Consider the following 15,567-nt stretch of genomic DNA (forward strand, 5'->3'; position numbering starts at 1 on the left):
CTGCCGTGCAGGTGAAGACGGGGGGCCAGAGTGCCCTGGCACTACTGTGTCAGGTAGCCTTTCCGTTTACAAACACCCCATCCCCAAACCAGGGATCAGAGCACAGCCTTGGTGGTGTCGCTAAGCCTCTCAAGAGACGAGAAACCAGGGCTTTCCTGTGAGCTACTGACCTTCACACCGAGACAGAAGGTCTGTTTGTCAGTTGGAAAACGGCGGATTCCTTAAATAAGAACAGTCATGCACATCAGGTTGTGTGGAAGAGTTTGCTCAAGGGTCAGTTCCTTTTCGTTTGTAATCAGAGTTTTGCGCGTCAGCCTGTCGGGAGTAGAACGGACTTCTCAGAATCTCCCTCTTCTCAGTGGTGCAGCCAGGTGGAAGATGTATGCCATCAGGGTGGATGGTTTTTCTTTAAAATAGTACAGTTCTTTTTACTTTATCCTAATTTTAAATTATCTGTGGCAAACATTCTTAAAAGAGACATTCACTATTGTTTTATTACGTGGGAGGGAGTATGCTTCTCTGTATTGAAAATGAAATAGTAGATCACGTAACTATATTGAAATATTTTCTCCAAGTTTAATATCTTTAGGAATAGAGTGTCTTAATATAATATGAAATATAAATAATAGAAAGAATTCAGTTGTTCACTATTCAAACAGTGATGATTAAACAGACCAAAATTTCTAAAGTTTTAAGCAGTTTTGCATCAACTCTGGTTTAAAATAGTCTTCATCTGCTGTTGTAGAAGACGTCTCCTTGACTTCAGTTCTTTGCACAGGCATTACTGTGATGAGGACTGGATAGGTGCTAACAGTGTTCACCGTTGGATGCTTTTGGGCTTCGAGACTCAGCACGCGTTGCTGTGCTGAAATGGTCGGCCCATTTTAGAATGATTGGTTATGCTGCTGCTGGTTTCCCAGGCGGCGCTAGTGGTAAAGAACTTGCCTGCCAGTGCAGGAGATTTAAGAGATGCAGACTTGATCCCTGGGTTGGGAAGATCCCCTGGAGGAGGAAATGGCAACCCACTCCAGTATTCTTGCCTGGAGAATCCCATGGACAGAGGAGCCTGGTGGGCTATAGTCCATGGGGTCACAAAGAGTTAGACGTGACTGAAGCAGCTTAACGTGGTCTTGTACAAAGGCTGAGTCACTGATAGAGGTAAAACTCCTTCCTTTAAACCAGTTCCAGAAGGAGCGCTCAGCCTTTTGGAATCCCCACAGCACCCGGTCTTCAGTCAGCTATTCACTGAGCACTTACTGTGTCTCAGGTCGTGTCGGGTGCTGGGCTCTGAGAAATTCTTACCTCTGGTAACATTTCTGTCTCACCTGTTTCAAACCAAAACAGGAAACAAGTAGGTTAGGTGTGTTGTTCAGTCACTCAGTCGTGTCTGATTCTTTGTGACTCCATGGACTGTAGCCCACCAGGCTCCTCTGTCCATGGGATTCTCCAGGCAAGAATACTGGAGTGGGTAGCCGTTTCCTTCTCCAGAGGATCTTCCTTACCCAGGGATTGAACCCTGGTCTCCTGCACTGCAGGCGGATTCTTTACCATTGAGCCACCAGCGCAGCCCGTCTTGTCTGGATAAGTCCTGCTTATTATGTGCAAAGCCAAGGGCCAAGCTTGGGTTTTCTTGTGCTGGAATTTGGACAGAATAAGAATTTTTCCTTCTTTTTTCTTTTATTCTCCCTTAGCAACCTTATCTATTATTATTTCAAAATTATTTATTTTTAATTGGAGGATAATTTACAGTGTTGTGTTGGTTTCTGACATACATCTGCATGGACCAGCCGTGTCCCCTCCATCCTGAGCCTCGCTCCCACCTCCCACCTCATCCCACCCCTCCAGGTTGTCACAGAGCACCATGCTGGGCTCCTGTGTCATAGAGCACCTTCCCATTCACTGTCTGTTTTACTTACAGTAATGCGTATGTTTCAGCACTGCCCTTTCAATGCCTTCCACCCTCTCCTGCCCCCAACCTTATCATTTACGCATCTTTGTCCATTCTGGCATGGAGAAATCTTTATATCTGCCTTTTTTTATGATGGCAGAAAATTGTATTTTAATATATAAAATAATATTTAGTGGCTTAAAATAGAATTTGGAGGTCACCATAGCAAATGTCCAGAATTCATAAGTCTCTTCTTTTTTAAGAGCTGGTAAATAGTGGACTATGGAATGGTGTACTTTTGTATTTTCTGTATATGGGCTATCTGAGTTTGTCTCCCAACTTGCTGACTAGCATGGCTAGACACTTTGACATCATGTGGGTAGTTTTTGCATATCATTTATTTTTATTTAGGTTGGGGGAAAAAAAAAGATAAATGATTTAATAAAGGTTCAAAATATTGACCTGAAGATTTGGTTCATCAGAGTTGAGATTCTTAAATCAACAGTATAAGATCTAGTTTTTTAATGTTGATCTTTTCTATTAAAACAACAGTGGAATCCCTTTAAAATTGAGATGCACAGGTAGTAACTTTAAAAAAAAATTATAGAAGAAAGTAATTACTGAGATAGTTGGTCAAGTAAATTAGTATCAAATCGTGGTCAAGCTGATTTCTCTGTGTTGGATGTGGAGTCACAGCTACCTTTGAGCATCTCACCCTAAAATACAGAAAATCAGCCAAGTTTTCTGCTATTTGTGTTTATTAAAGTACTTTATCTGTTCATGATACAGTTTTAGAATCTGCAGTGGTTTTCAATTTTATTTCTTTCTACACTTTCCAAAAGTGCAACACAGTACTATCAGCCATCACATGTAGTGATTTTTTTAATTAATTATTTTATTTGGAGGCTAATTACTTTATGATATTGTGGTGGTCTTTGCCATACATTGACATGAATCAGCCACTGGTGTCCATGTACTGATTCTTAATGGCAGGGTCATGTCCTTTATAGGGTTGGGTGGTCCTGTTGGCATCTTTGGGTGGAGACGTGTAGTTTGAAAAGGTTCCCCCTCCACTGTGAGGGAGGCAAGTATACATCTCAGCTAGAACCACACAGAATATTACAGCCCTCAGAAGTAATTGTATCCCCACGCCCTTAAAAAGCATCTAAAACTCCAGTTGTGAATTTTAAATAAAGCAGCCTTGGAAAAGAGAAAAATTATTTAAAATTAACTTCTACACAGTAGTCTAATCTGACTAGACAGTGTATCTTTCTGTGGAAGCGGTGTGCTTATCACCAGCAATGAGGAGGGCCTGTGCTGTTGGCGTTTCTCAGGGTAGGAAGGGAGCTCTAAGCCTTGGAACACCTGGAGAAGAACACGTGCTGGTTCCCTTCCTTTTTGGGAGGTCATCCCGTCATGCTGGGATTCCAGCTTCTTGGGTGATGTGCCAGTAATGGTCCCCTCTCTTGTTTTTTCAGTCCCCATCGTGAAGCAGACTTGGGCGGGGCAGGCAGGTCGCCTCGAATACTACAGTGATTACGCAGACAGCTCCATTCCGACGGTGGATCTGGGGATTCCTAACACAGATAGAGGTGAGTCCTCAGTCCTAACTGATCCTCTTACTCAGAGTGTCCATTCTGTAAATACAGTAGTTTAGGATAAAAATGAGGCATTTTATAAATACTGTAATTTTTCCCTCATGTAACTTTCTTTCCTTCCTCCTCACATCTTTATCCATGGATGTGGACTGATTCTTGCAGTTTAAGCACTGCTTTTAGTATTAACAAAGGCTCTTAAGTTTTTGGCTGGTCATACATAAGTGGCTGACACGCATGATGAATATGCACAGGACAGGTACGGCAGAGTGGAACAGCAGGTCTTCTGCACCTTCATGACTCACTGTGGCCACAGTGGGGTGCCTGTGTCTTAGGCACGTCCCACTCTTTGCGACCCCGTGGACTGTAGCCGTCCAGGCTCCTCTGTCCCTGGGATTCTCGAGGCAAGATTACCGGAGTGGGTTGCCATTCCCTTCTCCAGGGGATCTTCCCGACTCAGGGATCAAACCTAGGTTTCTTGCATTGCAGACGATTCTTTACCATCTGAGCCAGCAGGGAAGCCCCCTCCCAGAGTTAACTTTTCATATTCCCATGCAAAGTGTCTCTTCATTTAATTTTAGCTATTTATTCAGCCAGTATTATTATCCGACTGTGGTGTGCTGGCCCCTGCTAGACACTGAGGGAAATAGGAATGAAGCTGATGGTTCCCATCCTCCAGAAGCTTATGGTCTGTTACCGTCCAGGATGCATTTCGTTTCTACTTCTGAGTAGCACTTAACCACATTCTACATGGGACATATGTAGTATAAGCTCATATAGGTATATATAATATGTAAGTAAATTGTTGAAATACACTTGTTTTTCTCTTCAGATTGCAGGCTTTCTAATTCAAAACATTTTTTATTTCAAAAAATTGGAAGTATAAATTTGGGCACCTCACCTTCAGATGCTCTTTATTCATCTTAATTTTTATCAGTTGTTCCTGCCACATTTTTCTTTAGTTTTCTGGTTCCCCCCAAACCTTTTTATGAAAAAAAGAGTAGTAAGTTGATGATCTTGTTCTATAGAGTAATTTATCTTGATTAGTTTATGATACTGTCACTCATAATGCCTTGACTGATAAAGTACTGAGTAGAATCAGATACGCCATCCTGTAGTATTGATTATTCTGGCAAGATTAGTATATATATGTCACGAAGTCTGTCTGTTGCTGTCTGTTTTGGAAAAATGATTTCAGATCATTTTTGAATTTTCTTTTTGAATTTTGAATGATTTTGAATTTTCTTTTTTTTGTTTATCTTGCTTTTTAGACTCTAAATTGACTCTAATACTCATATGTTGATGCATTCTTGACTTGTTTTATTTTCAGTCTGACCTTATTGTTGCTTATATTTATAGTCTACCTTATCCAAAAGGAATTTGAGATGGCTCTCAAAAATATATACCATAAATAAATGTATTATGGTAACCATAGTAAAATGGTTAAAAATACCAAAGTGATCAAGAATAAGAAAAGTAAAGGTTAAATTGAGTGCTTCGTTCTCTACTGTGTCACTTAATACTTTGTTGAATTGAGGGGTTTATTCTTATTTATCGACTGTCATTCTCTTCCCAAGCATTTATTGCTGTCCTGGCCTCAGCATTTTCCATTAAATGTTTGCTATCTGTTGGCATCTAAGGGACTGTGCCTCTGATAGCATTGTATCTTTAGTGTACATCCTAGAACTGGCCACCATGTCTGCATATTAGAAACGTAATAGCAAATATTTACAAAATAAATAATTGACAGTATAATATTGTATCTTGCACCATTGTTTCCCTAAGGTTGTGATGCCTGAGGTTCTAATATTTCTTTCAGAATAAGGAGGTCTAAGGAAAGAAGCCAGGCTCCTGTAATTTCTGCAAGACTTAACAAATTTCTTATGTGTCTGGCGTGAACTGTACTGTTTCCTATACCTGACTTTGTGTAATTCCCCTCACCTCTCTAGGTCTTCAGTCCCTCGTGTATGAATTGAATGACTGACTTCATGATTTTTATCGTTCCCCCTGGTTCACTAAGTCCATGGAAATTAGAAAAGGATGATTTTCAAATTCTTAAGTGCATACCAGTGTTTAAACTTTGACTCACAATGTTTTTTTTTTTTTTTTTTTTTCACAATGTTTTAAGGAAAGTAATACATTATAAGTTTTCTTCTCACCTTTCCTAGGTCATTGTGGAAAGACATTTGCCATTTTGGAAAGATTTCTAAATCACAGCCATGACAAAATACCATGGTTGGTCATTGTGGATGATGACACATTAATAAGGTAAGGGGTCCCCTTATCCTCAGATAGCTTTAAATTCTACATGTATTCATAGTCAGAAACTAGGATGGGTACTTCTGCTGCTGGCCAGCATGTAGAAACAGGGCCTGGATTTTACCCTCACATCTGAAACACCGCCCCCTCCAAAGGACACAGTATCTGAAATGAGTTATTTTTAAAACACGGACGGGAGACAATACAGTATAATATGTATAACAATTCAAACCTAAAATAATTTTAATGTTGAAATCAAACATCAGTCATATCACTAAATGTGAGTGGGTTTAACTTAACCTAGTAAAAGAACAAACTTTTCAAAGTGCTTCATAAAACAAACCCCAAATCTATGCTTTATATGAAAGACACATAAACATAGTCATTCAAAAAGTCTAATGATAAAGGGGTGGGTAAGGTTTTCCAAGCCAGTGGGAACAATAAAAATAAAAAATTCAATTCCCAACTCAAGCTAGGAAAAGAATCTCAAAGTCAACCCACATAAACAAGGAAGAAAATAATAATAAACATACATGCAGAAATAATGAGGTAGAGGTCAAAAAAGCAGAGGATCAAACGAAAGAGCCAAAATTTTGGTTCCTTGAAAAAAAAATCAACAAATTGTATCAAGTGATTTCCAGTAGATACCATTACGTGGAAAAAGCCAAGTGCATAAGAATGTATTTTGTTTGCTTCCCTGTAAGAAAGAAAGGGAAATAAAACATACCCATGTGGACTTAGCTGTTCAAAAAAAGTGGGCAGATCAACTGGAAATCCATGCAGTAGCTCCCACAGAGGGGTGGGTGGGAGCGTGGGGTAGATGGAGTCGGGGTATGTGAGCCCCCTTCCTGTCTCTTTGTTTAGTGTTGACTTTGGGAAGTGTGCTCATATTTTACCTATTGACAAATAACATGAATCTGTAAGGACGGGAAAAATCAATAAGGATGAGGAGAAAGCTGAAACAAACCAACTGTATTTCAGATGAAAACATAATCACACTGAAGGGAAAATATAAAGCAAATACTGCTGAAGATGGGTTTTAGAGACACACCGTCAGGGGTAGAGGAGTGGGGATGCCAAACAACTCCTGAGATTTCAGTTGGTCTGGTTTCTGTTATGAAGCAACTCTGAAGGTACGTTAGGTAGGTTGGAGGACTGAGTAGGTGGCTAAGTGGTAATAGTGTTGGTTGGGAGCCACGGTTCTAGTTCTTCACACCAAAGAAGACCAGATGCAAAGATCCCCAGTAGCACTGAGCAACTAATGAACAGAACTAATACTGCAACTTTCCTACTAAAAGGAACCAGGCCTTCTCAGAGAAATAGCTGATTTTAAGGTTGAGGCAAGGAAGATATAGGAAGACATTTTAACTTTTTTTTCTTATGCCAGAGAGTGAGGAAGTGCTTAGGAAAAAAAGAACAGAAAGAAAAGTGCATGTTAAGAGGACACAGGAGCAAGCTTGAAGAGGTTCCCATCGGTGGAATCTGGGACAGGAGCGTCAGTGTCATTGAGGACGGTAATGACAATTAGGAGGCAGTAAGTTTGTGCTTATAATAAAAAAGTAATGAGGCAGATTCGGCTCCATAACAAAATACCAAATAGAAACAAAATAATTCACATTAAACAGAAATTTATTTCTCATTTTGGAGGATGGGAAATCCAAGATCAAGGTGCTGGCGAGGCAGGTTTATAAGACTCTTCTCTTGGTTTGAGGGTGGCCGCTGGCCTGGTGTGTGCTCGCGGGACCTCTTCTTTGTCTGCCATGGAAAGTGTTCTCTGGTGTCTCCTCTCATATGGACACGAGTTCTGCCATATCCAAGTCCTGCCCTGGTGACTTCACTGAACCTCCTTCTAGGCCCTTATAGCTTATGGGGAACCGAGTCAGATTCGTGATCTCCGAAGAAGAAGATTTAACTTCGGGAACAGGGACCAGGCTTGATCACTCAAGAGCTTTTGTGCAGCTGAGTTTTATTAAAGTATAAAAGGGGACAGAGAAAGCTTCTGACATAGACATTGGAAAGGGGATGGAGAGCGCCCCCCTTGATAGTCTAAGCAAAGGAGTTACATGCTTTTTAAATTAGTTATTACAATAAATCGAAAGAATGTCTCAAGGTTGTAAACATCTTACTAGACCCACTCCCATAATTTACATTTTAAGATAACAGTAGTTTTAAGAAGCCAGAAGGTTTTCAGAAAGGAGAATCTGTCCTCAAGCAGGATGCATTGTTGTTATATAATCCTTAGTACAGAGTTTAAACTGAGTTGTTTGTTGTGTAATCATCAGTTCTGGGCTTAAAGGAAATGTTTTATGTGACTGAGACTAAGGAATGTAGAGGAAAGAAAAAAGATGTTCGTCCTTTCCTCCTCCTTGAGAATTCCAGACTCCTGTCTCCACTTCGAGAGCCCCAGACCCCTTTCTCCTCCTTGGGGACCCCAGACTTCTTATCAACCTGCCTAGGAATTGACTCTCTCAGCCCCACCTCCAAATATAGTCGCGAGAGGGGTTAAGGCTTCAGCATATGAACATTGTGCGTAGGACACAGTTCAGCCCACAGCGGGCAGGTTCTGGCTAGCAGGGAGCGAGGAGTTCTGCCTGGTTGATGGAGTTGGAAAAGTCATCTCTCTGACACCATCAGAGTAAAGACCGATTCAGGCAAGAATCACTGACAGATAACTAGTGATAAGTTTTGATGAGGACCAGGATACTTGCTAGTGTTAAAGTGTCTGCTGGAGACTCTGAGAATCAGCAAAGGGAAAACAGCAAGTGTCCAGGGGAGACCTGGGGCAGCACCGTGTGATCAAAACAGACACTCCCAGTGGGGGACAGGCGGACACCGCAGGCCAGACAGCATGCCTTCTTTATCCCTGCACCTCAGAATGCGTAACCTTGCCTCTGTACGAGGAAACATCAGCCAAACCCAAGACGAGCACCAGTCTATTAAAAGGGGGGTGGGCATTTGTTTTTAAAAAATACCAGTGTCATGAAAGATTAAAAAAACTGAGGAACCATTAAAGGAGAGGAAACTGAGAATAAAGTGAATGATAAATAAGTGCATTTTTCTGAGCAGCCCTGTGGAAGCTGTCACTATTGACACACGGCAAGGAGGCCTAGGGGCCGGAGGTGTAAACAGACAGACACAGAAAGCCATGGATTAGGGAAGCCTCCCTGGAGGAGGGCCTAAGTACAGTGCAGTGGTGTGTCACAACCTGAAGGCCCCCTGGAAAGCTTTGCTGCCCAAATTCCCTTCCCACCTTGCCTTCACCTGCCTGCCAAGGACTCATCTGTACTTTACAGGTTCCTTTTTTAGCCACCAAGTATTTAAGAAATACCAAGTAGGTCTGAGAGGTACACTGATGAGTTCACTCAGTGGGGAGCAGGCCACCCCTCCTTCCTCGTCCGGCCACCCTGCCCATCCACATAAGGCGGCCACTGCCGGTCGGGGCTTGTGAAAGCTGGGGAGGAGGCCCTTGTTCCTCAGTTTCTCTCCTGTTTCCAGTGATGTACAGTGCACATCAACTTTAAAAAAAAAAAAAATTTCTTCTGTAAGTCTCCTGAATTTCATCTCTGTGACTGACAGAGTACTGCAGAGTATAACCAGTGGGGTGTAAGAACCATAAAATATGTATTCTGCAGACACATTTGAATTAAGGAACTGTCGCTTCTGTTCCCTTGGGAATCTTAGCATCTCCAGGCTCCGGCACCTGCTGAGCTGCTACGACGCCCGTGAACCCGTGTTTCTGGGAGAGCGTTACGGCTACGGGCTGGGCACCGGCGGCTACAGCTACGTCACGGGAGGAGGAGGGTAACTATGAGCTTGGCTTTCTGCAAATTGCACTTCTGTTTCCAGGAGGCAGGGGTGGGTCTGTGACCATGGGCTCTAGGCTGATCCCTAGGTGCTCTGTAAATGGGGGGAGCTGTTAGTATGACAGGATCGTGAACATTAAAAAGGACCCACAGTAGAGAACATTTTATTCCTTGAAGAGAATAAATATATGTCTCTATATATAGATTATATATATATATATATATATATATATATATATGAATGTCAGGGAACTTGGTAGAAATGTGCCTATAGTGGTGATTGCTTCTAGGCAGCCAGTTAGTTTTTATCATCTGTTTGAATGAAAAAAATTTTGGATATAGATTTTCATTTCAGAAAATAATTCATTAGACTTCTTAATTATCCAGCGCTTATTGATTGTATTTGGGGGAAAGAGTAGTTACAGAAGTTTAGATTTAAGCAATTATGTGATATTTGTGTGGGATTTATGGGTTTTAAATATAGTTAAGAATCAATGCTTTTAAGTAAGCTTCTGCCTAATCTTACGGGGAGAGATTTTGATTTGATTTGTGTAGGTGAATCAATCAGGCAGTTAGTCTGTTCTGTTGTTTCTATAGTATTTGCCGCTGGGTGTTCAGGGAGAATCTTGTTATCCACTGTAGTGATTTACATGTATTCAGCAGGTTTTGTTGTGTATCCACTATGTGGTGAGCAACAGTCACTGGACTGTAGACTTCTGAACCTTCGGACTTTGTGTTCTTACTTTACAATCCCCTCCGTTAGAACCGGGCTTTCGACCACAGGGTGGTCTTCCAGGGGTTCCTGTTTTGGTCTGGCCTGGTTAGTGGTGACTGCACCATGGTTGTGGAGGTGGCCTTTCCTAGTGATAACCAGGCCTTTTTGTTGATCTACCTGAGGCCATTAGCAGTAGGAAGTAGGGGTCCACAGGGGCCTTGGAGAAGACACTAAAGCATCAAGCCAAGCGGTGTTGAGCTCGTCGTCATTTAAGAAGGTTCCAGCTCTTTGCAGCCTTGTGGTAATGCGTTAGTATCCTGGGTGAGGGGCTGGTGTCCATTAAGCCAGAGTTTCCCCTTTTGTAAAGGGTAGTGAAAGACAGAGAAGCCTGGCATGCTACAGTCATGGGGTTGCAAGGAGTAGGACACGACTGAGTGACTGAACAACTGTGCTTTGTACTTGGGTTGATACATTTTGCAGCAGGAATGTGTTAATACTTGGACCCCAGAAGGGGCAGCCATAGCCTCCTGGTCCCCCTGCCCTCGTCCTCCTCCCCGCTGTGCTGTTGTCAGAGACTCTGGTCCTCTTGCTCCCTGCTCAGAGGCTGCACTGCCTTCCCGTTGCTGTTAGTCTGAACTCTCTCCTACTGCAGGCATTTGACTAGAAGATGATCACTCAGATTTCAACCAGACTCATACTGACTTGGATCGGGCCTTACTTTTAACCACCTCTCATTGGCCTAACCCCCAGCCCTCCCAGGTGCTCGAGACCTGGCCTTGGGCAATGTCTCTAGCCTGTCTTTCCTCCTGCCTTCCCACCCCCAGACCTTCTCGCTAGGGCAAGGCTCTTCCCGGCTCATCTAGGCTTCCACTCACTCATCTCTTCAGCAGGTCTTTAGGTTAGTGTGATTTGTATCTTATGTGGATTTTTCTTTGCGGGACCAGCGGAGTGGAAGTCTTTCGTGCCCTTGTACAGCCCCTCATTTCCATTGGGATAAAGTCCAGTTTCCTCACTGGAGCTCACCAGGTCTGCCTCTGTCTTGGCAGATGCTGTTTTATCATCTTAGCCTTGTTTATCTGCACCCTCATCCTGAGAGAATTCATGCTGAACCTCTTTCAGTTCCTCAGAGGCACTGTCTTTTAACCCTTCCCTCACATACGGTGTCTGCTGATCTCTTCATAGCACAGATCCCCACTCCCTCCCACCCCCACCCCTGCCCCTGGCCACCTTCCGCCTCTGTCACCTGGCTAATCCTTCTGATTCCTGTGGACAATATATCACTCTCAGGCCTTAAGCTAGTCTGGCTCCTGAATCTGGGTTTGATACCTTCTTCATATACACAAAGCACATTATGCTGACCATTATCATTTAATTGCTTATTTACTTTCCTGTTTTCTACCCAAATTATGAATTATTTGAAGGTGGCACCTGCATCTCATTTCTCATTCCATCCTCACTTCCTATCATGGAGACGCAGTTTTACAGGGTCCAGGGGACAAGTGAATAAGCAGATGCATGAACACTGGTACTGATCTTTATATGACTAACATGGACCAATGTAATGTTCTGTTCATAGTAGCACTTGACAAAGATGCAGAAACATTCTTCATGAGATTATCTCATTTCTGCCTTTGATAAAAGCTGCAGACATAATAGTTTTTCTGATGTTACAAGGGACTTTTCTGATGATCTAGCTTAAGAACCAACATGCTTTTTTCCTAAACAGCAAGTCAGGATCAATCAATGGCTTTTAAGAATCAGTTAATGGATTACAAACAACATTTAAAAATAATGAAATATAGAACCGAACAGAATAAAATAGATATATTATATAGCATATGTTATGTGTATTTTTCAGTTTTACACACATATACAAAACAAATGGTTACATATGGACTGTGTTTCTTGTTTTCTCACTGTGGTTTAGAGTCAAGTAAGTTTTTGAAAATCATTGCTTTAAATCACACTCTTTAGCTCCAGTTATCAGGGATAACCCAGGCGTGTGGACTCCACACTCCGGATATATGTGTGGAAAATGAGACCTTTGCACTATTAGAATCCAGTTGTCTGTTTTCCACTTCGTTGCTTACTTCTTGAAAGTTTGGGTAATTAGTTCAATAACTGTTTTCTTAAAAAATGCTTACTTACATATGTTTGGGTATGAAGCTGTGGTCAGGATGTCATTGGTGTTTTGGCTCCTCCTTGGAGGAGGCCTTGGCACTGTTGCCCAGAGAGGCCACCATGACCTGTTCATCTGCTCGGAGCGCAGGACAGGTCTGGCCTGTTTCTGACACACTTGGTCTTCTGCAGCTGTCTTGATTTGCAGGTATGCCCTTGGGCAAGTCCCTGCCTCCTATTTTAGTTTTACTTATTTTTAAAATTACTATATTGTATATTAAAGGAAGTCATATTATTAGTCTTACAGCCTTTCAACATTTTTTTATAATTAACATTTTTTACTTTTAGTTTTTTAACTGATGATTTACACAGTGTAGTGCTAATTTCTGCTGTACAACAAAGTGACTCAGTTATACACATATAGACATTCTTTTTAAGTATTCTTTTCCATTATGGTTTATCCCAGGAGATTGGATATAGTTCCTGTGCTATTCAGTAGGACCTTGTAGTTTATCCATTCTAAATGCAATAGCTGGCATCTACAAGGAGAAAGAAATGGCAACCCACTCCAGTATTCTTGTCTGGAGAATTCCACAGACAGAGGAGCCTGGTGGGCTGCAGTTCATGGGGTCGCAAAGAGTCGGACACGACTGAGTGACTAACACCTGCATCTATAACTAAACTCCCACTCCATCCCTCTTTCTCCCCCTTGGCAACCCCAAGTCTCTTTTCTATGAGTCTGTTTCTGTTTTGTGGGTAGATTCATTTGTGCCATATTGTAGATTTCACATAAAAGTGCTGTTGCATGGTATTTGTCTTTCTTTCTGACAGCTTCACTCAATATGATAATCTCTAGTGACATCCCTGTTGCTGCAAGTGGCATTGTTTTGTTTTTAATGACTGAGTAGTATTCCATTGTGTGTGTGTATGTGTGTATCACATCGTTTTTATCCATTCATCTGTTAAGACATTTTAGTTTCCATGTCTTGGCTGTTGTGAATAGTGCTGTGAATACAGGGGTGCATGTCTCTTTTGAATTATAGTTTTGTCTGAGTGGGGTTGTTGGATCATATTGTAATTCTAGTTTTAGTTTTCTGAAGAACCTTTATACTATTTTCCATACTGACTGCATCAACTTACATTCCTACCTACAGTGTTGGAGGGTTCCCTTTTCTCCACACCCTCTCCAACATTTGTTATTTATAGACTTTTTAATGATGGCCATTCTGACCAGTGTGAGGTAGTGCCTCATTGTAGTTTTAGATTCATATTTCTCTAATAATTAGTGATGTTGAACATCTTTTCCTATGCCTACTGGCTATCTGTTTGTCTTCTTTGGAGAAATGTCTATTGAGGTCTTCTGCCCAGTGTTTGATTGGGTTGTTTTTCTGTTGAGCTGTATGAGCTATTTGTGTATTTTGGAGATTAAGCCCTTGTCACATCATTTGCAAATATTTTCACCTGTTCCATAGGTTGTCTTTCTTTTATGACTTCCTTTGCTATACAAAAGCTTGTAAGTTTGGTTAGGTCCCATTTTTTTTATTTTATTTCTATCGTCTTGGGAGGCTGACCTAAGAAAAATCATTGTACCAATTATGTTGGAGAAGGTTTTACCTATGCTCTTTTCTAATTTTATGGTATCATGTCTTATGTTTAAGTCTTTAAGCCATTTTGAGTCACTGATGAATGCTCAATTTTTAAGAGAGGCAGTTCATGGTGAGTTTTCAAACTTGCAGTTCCCTTTTGTATAGTTCATAACACCATTTTTCTTGTTGTTCAGCCGTATTTCCTTGTATCACCTTAAATAAAGAGCTTCTTTTTCCTCTTGTCATATTCCATCCAGTCTTCTGACATCTCAGCAAAGGCAGGGAGTGTCTTCCATGTTGCTTCACTGGCTATGGTCACTGGTACTAGTTACACAGTTCTGACCTGAGCCCAGCTGAGTGGGAACGGATGTGTTTTGCATCAGGGCTCAAGGCAGTGCATCAGTGCTCAAGAGTTCCATCCTCTCTCTCCCCCTCAGGAAGACCTTTGCAAAAGCGGCTTTGTTCTCACTTGTTGGATCATCAGACCTTTATTGAGGACTTACCATGAGACCCTCTATTTGACGATGGGAATATATGGATACATAGACAGTTTTGCCGTCAGTCAAGTCTTTGCTTATTGGGAGTGAATTTCTGAATCATCTTAGTCCTGTCAGCTCTTGGGTTATTCATGATACGAAAACATCTGGTACTACTCTAGGACCAGAAGGGAAACTAGAAACAGATCTGTATTTAAAAAGAAGAGAATTTATTGCAGGAACTTGGGACAAGGGTATTGGAAAGGGCCAGAGGACTAAGAGGGAGCTGGTGGCTTTACCCAGAGCTCAGTAACTACAGGAAGTGCTGCTGTTCCCGAGGCTGGAGGAGCGGAAGGTGCTGGATTTGGGAGCCCTTTGGTACAGGTTGCTGCGGCCACTGCTGCCGTCAGGTTAACAACGCAGCACCCGGGCAGACCCAGGACCGGCTCCCACTGCTGCTTGGGGACCGTCCCTAAAGCTCTGCCAGCCTTGCCAGCACTCCTGGAGCCCGTGGCTCCCCAACGCCTGCCTCTGTATAGAGACCACCGAGCCAGGAGCAGACGGCCTCCTCCAGGGATGAGCCCCTTGTTGTCAGGGTGAAGCCGGGACGTAGCTGGCCAGGGAGTCTGGAGGGTACTGCAAAGTTTCTAGCTTCCTGCAGCGCTGGGGAGAACACAGAAAGGCTGGAACAGTGTGAGTTCCATTAGGATGTACCTGGCGTATCAGGTCAAGCAGCATTTTAGCACCAGTGGAGGCAAATCAGTCTCTTTCTCCCACCACCCTTCTCAAAATCACCTTAAGGAGGCTTCTGTGAGCAGGAATCATGTGGACCATGCGTGTTTTTCAGTTAGATTTGATCTCACTGTCAGTTATCACCTGTATGACTTAGGTACCTTGTGTATCTGGGTCCATCGGGGAGTGTTGGCAGATTTTATTACTGATCTCATTAAGCATGTGTGAACTTATGAACTCTTCTAATTTTCCAGTGACATAATAGAAGAAGAATACTGCCTATTTATTTGTGTATAAGATATATATGAAGAAATACAATTACTTATTACATATCTTAAAAGTGATTTTTATGAAACACTACTGATGTTATCATCTTTATGAGAAACATGGCTCTC

At 42.1% G+C, this 15,567-nt stretch overlaps 1 protein-coding gene and 1 long non-coding RNA gene across 3 annotated transcripts in view; one reads left to right on the forward strand and one right to left on the reverse strand.

Moving 5' to 3' along the window:
- Positions 1 to 15,567, forward strand: part of B3GLCT (beta 3-glucosyltransferase) — a 108,218-nt gene that overhangs the window by 81,737 nt on the left and 10,914 nt on the right. For both annotated transcript variants that reach the window (XM_070471760.1, XM_070471759.1), the window contains 3 exons: positions 3,367 to 3,480; positions 5,652 to 5,751; positions 9,424 to 9,543. In XM_070471760.1, coding sequence (XP_070327861.1) covers positions 3,367 to 3,480; positions 5,652 to 5,751; positions 9,424 to 9,543 — 334 coding nt within the window. The remainder of the gene's footprint in view (positions 1 to 3,366; positions 3,481 to 5,651; positions 5,752 to 9,423; positions 9,544 to 15,567) is intronic.
- Positions 11,497 to 15,567, reverse strand: part of LOC110121925 (uncharacterized) — a 184,597-nt gene continuing 180,526 nt past the window's right edge. The window contains exon 4 of the long non-coding RNA XR_011489118.1: positions 11,497 to 15,103. This is a non-coding gene — a long non-coding RNA (uncharacterized lncRNA). The remainder of the gene's footprint in view (positions 15,104 to 15,567) is intronic.

This window comes from Odocoileus virginianus, chromosome 8 (assembly GCF_023699985.2).
Source record: "Odocoileus virginianus isolate 20LAN1187 ecotype Illinois chromosome 8, Ovbor_1.2, whole genome shotgun sequence".
Classification (NCBI taxonomy): domain Eukaryota; kingdom Metazoa; phylum Chordata; class Mammalia; order Artiodactyla; family Cervidae; genus Odocoileus; species Odocoileus virginianus.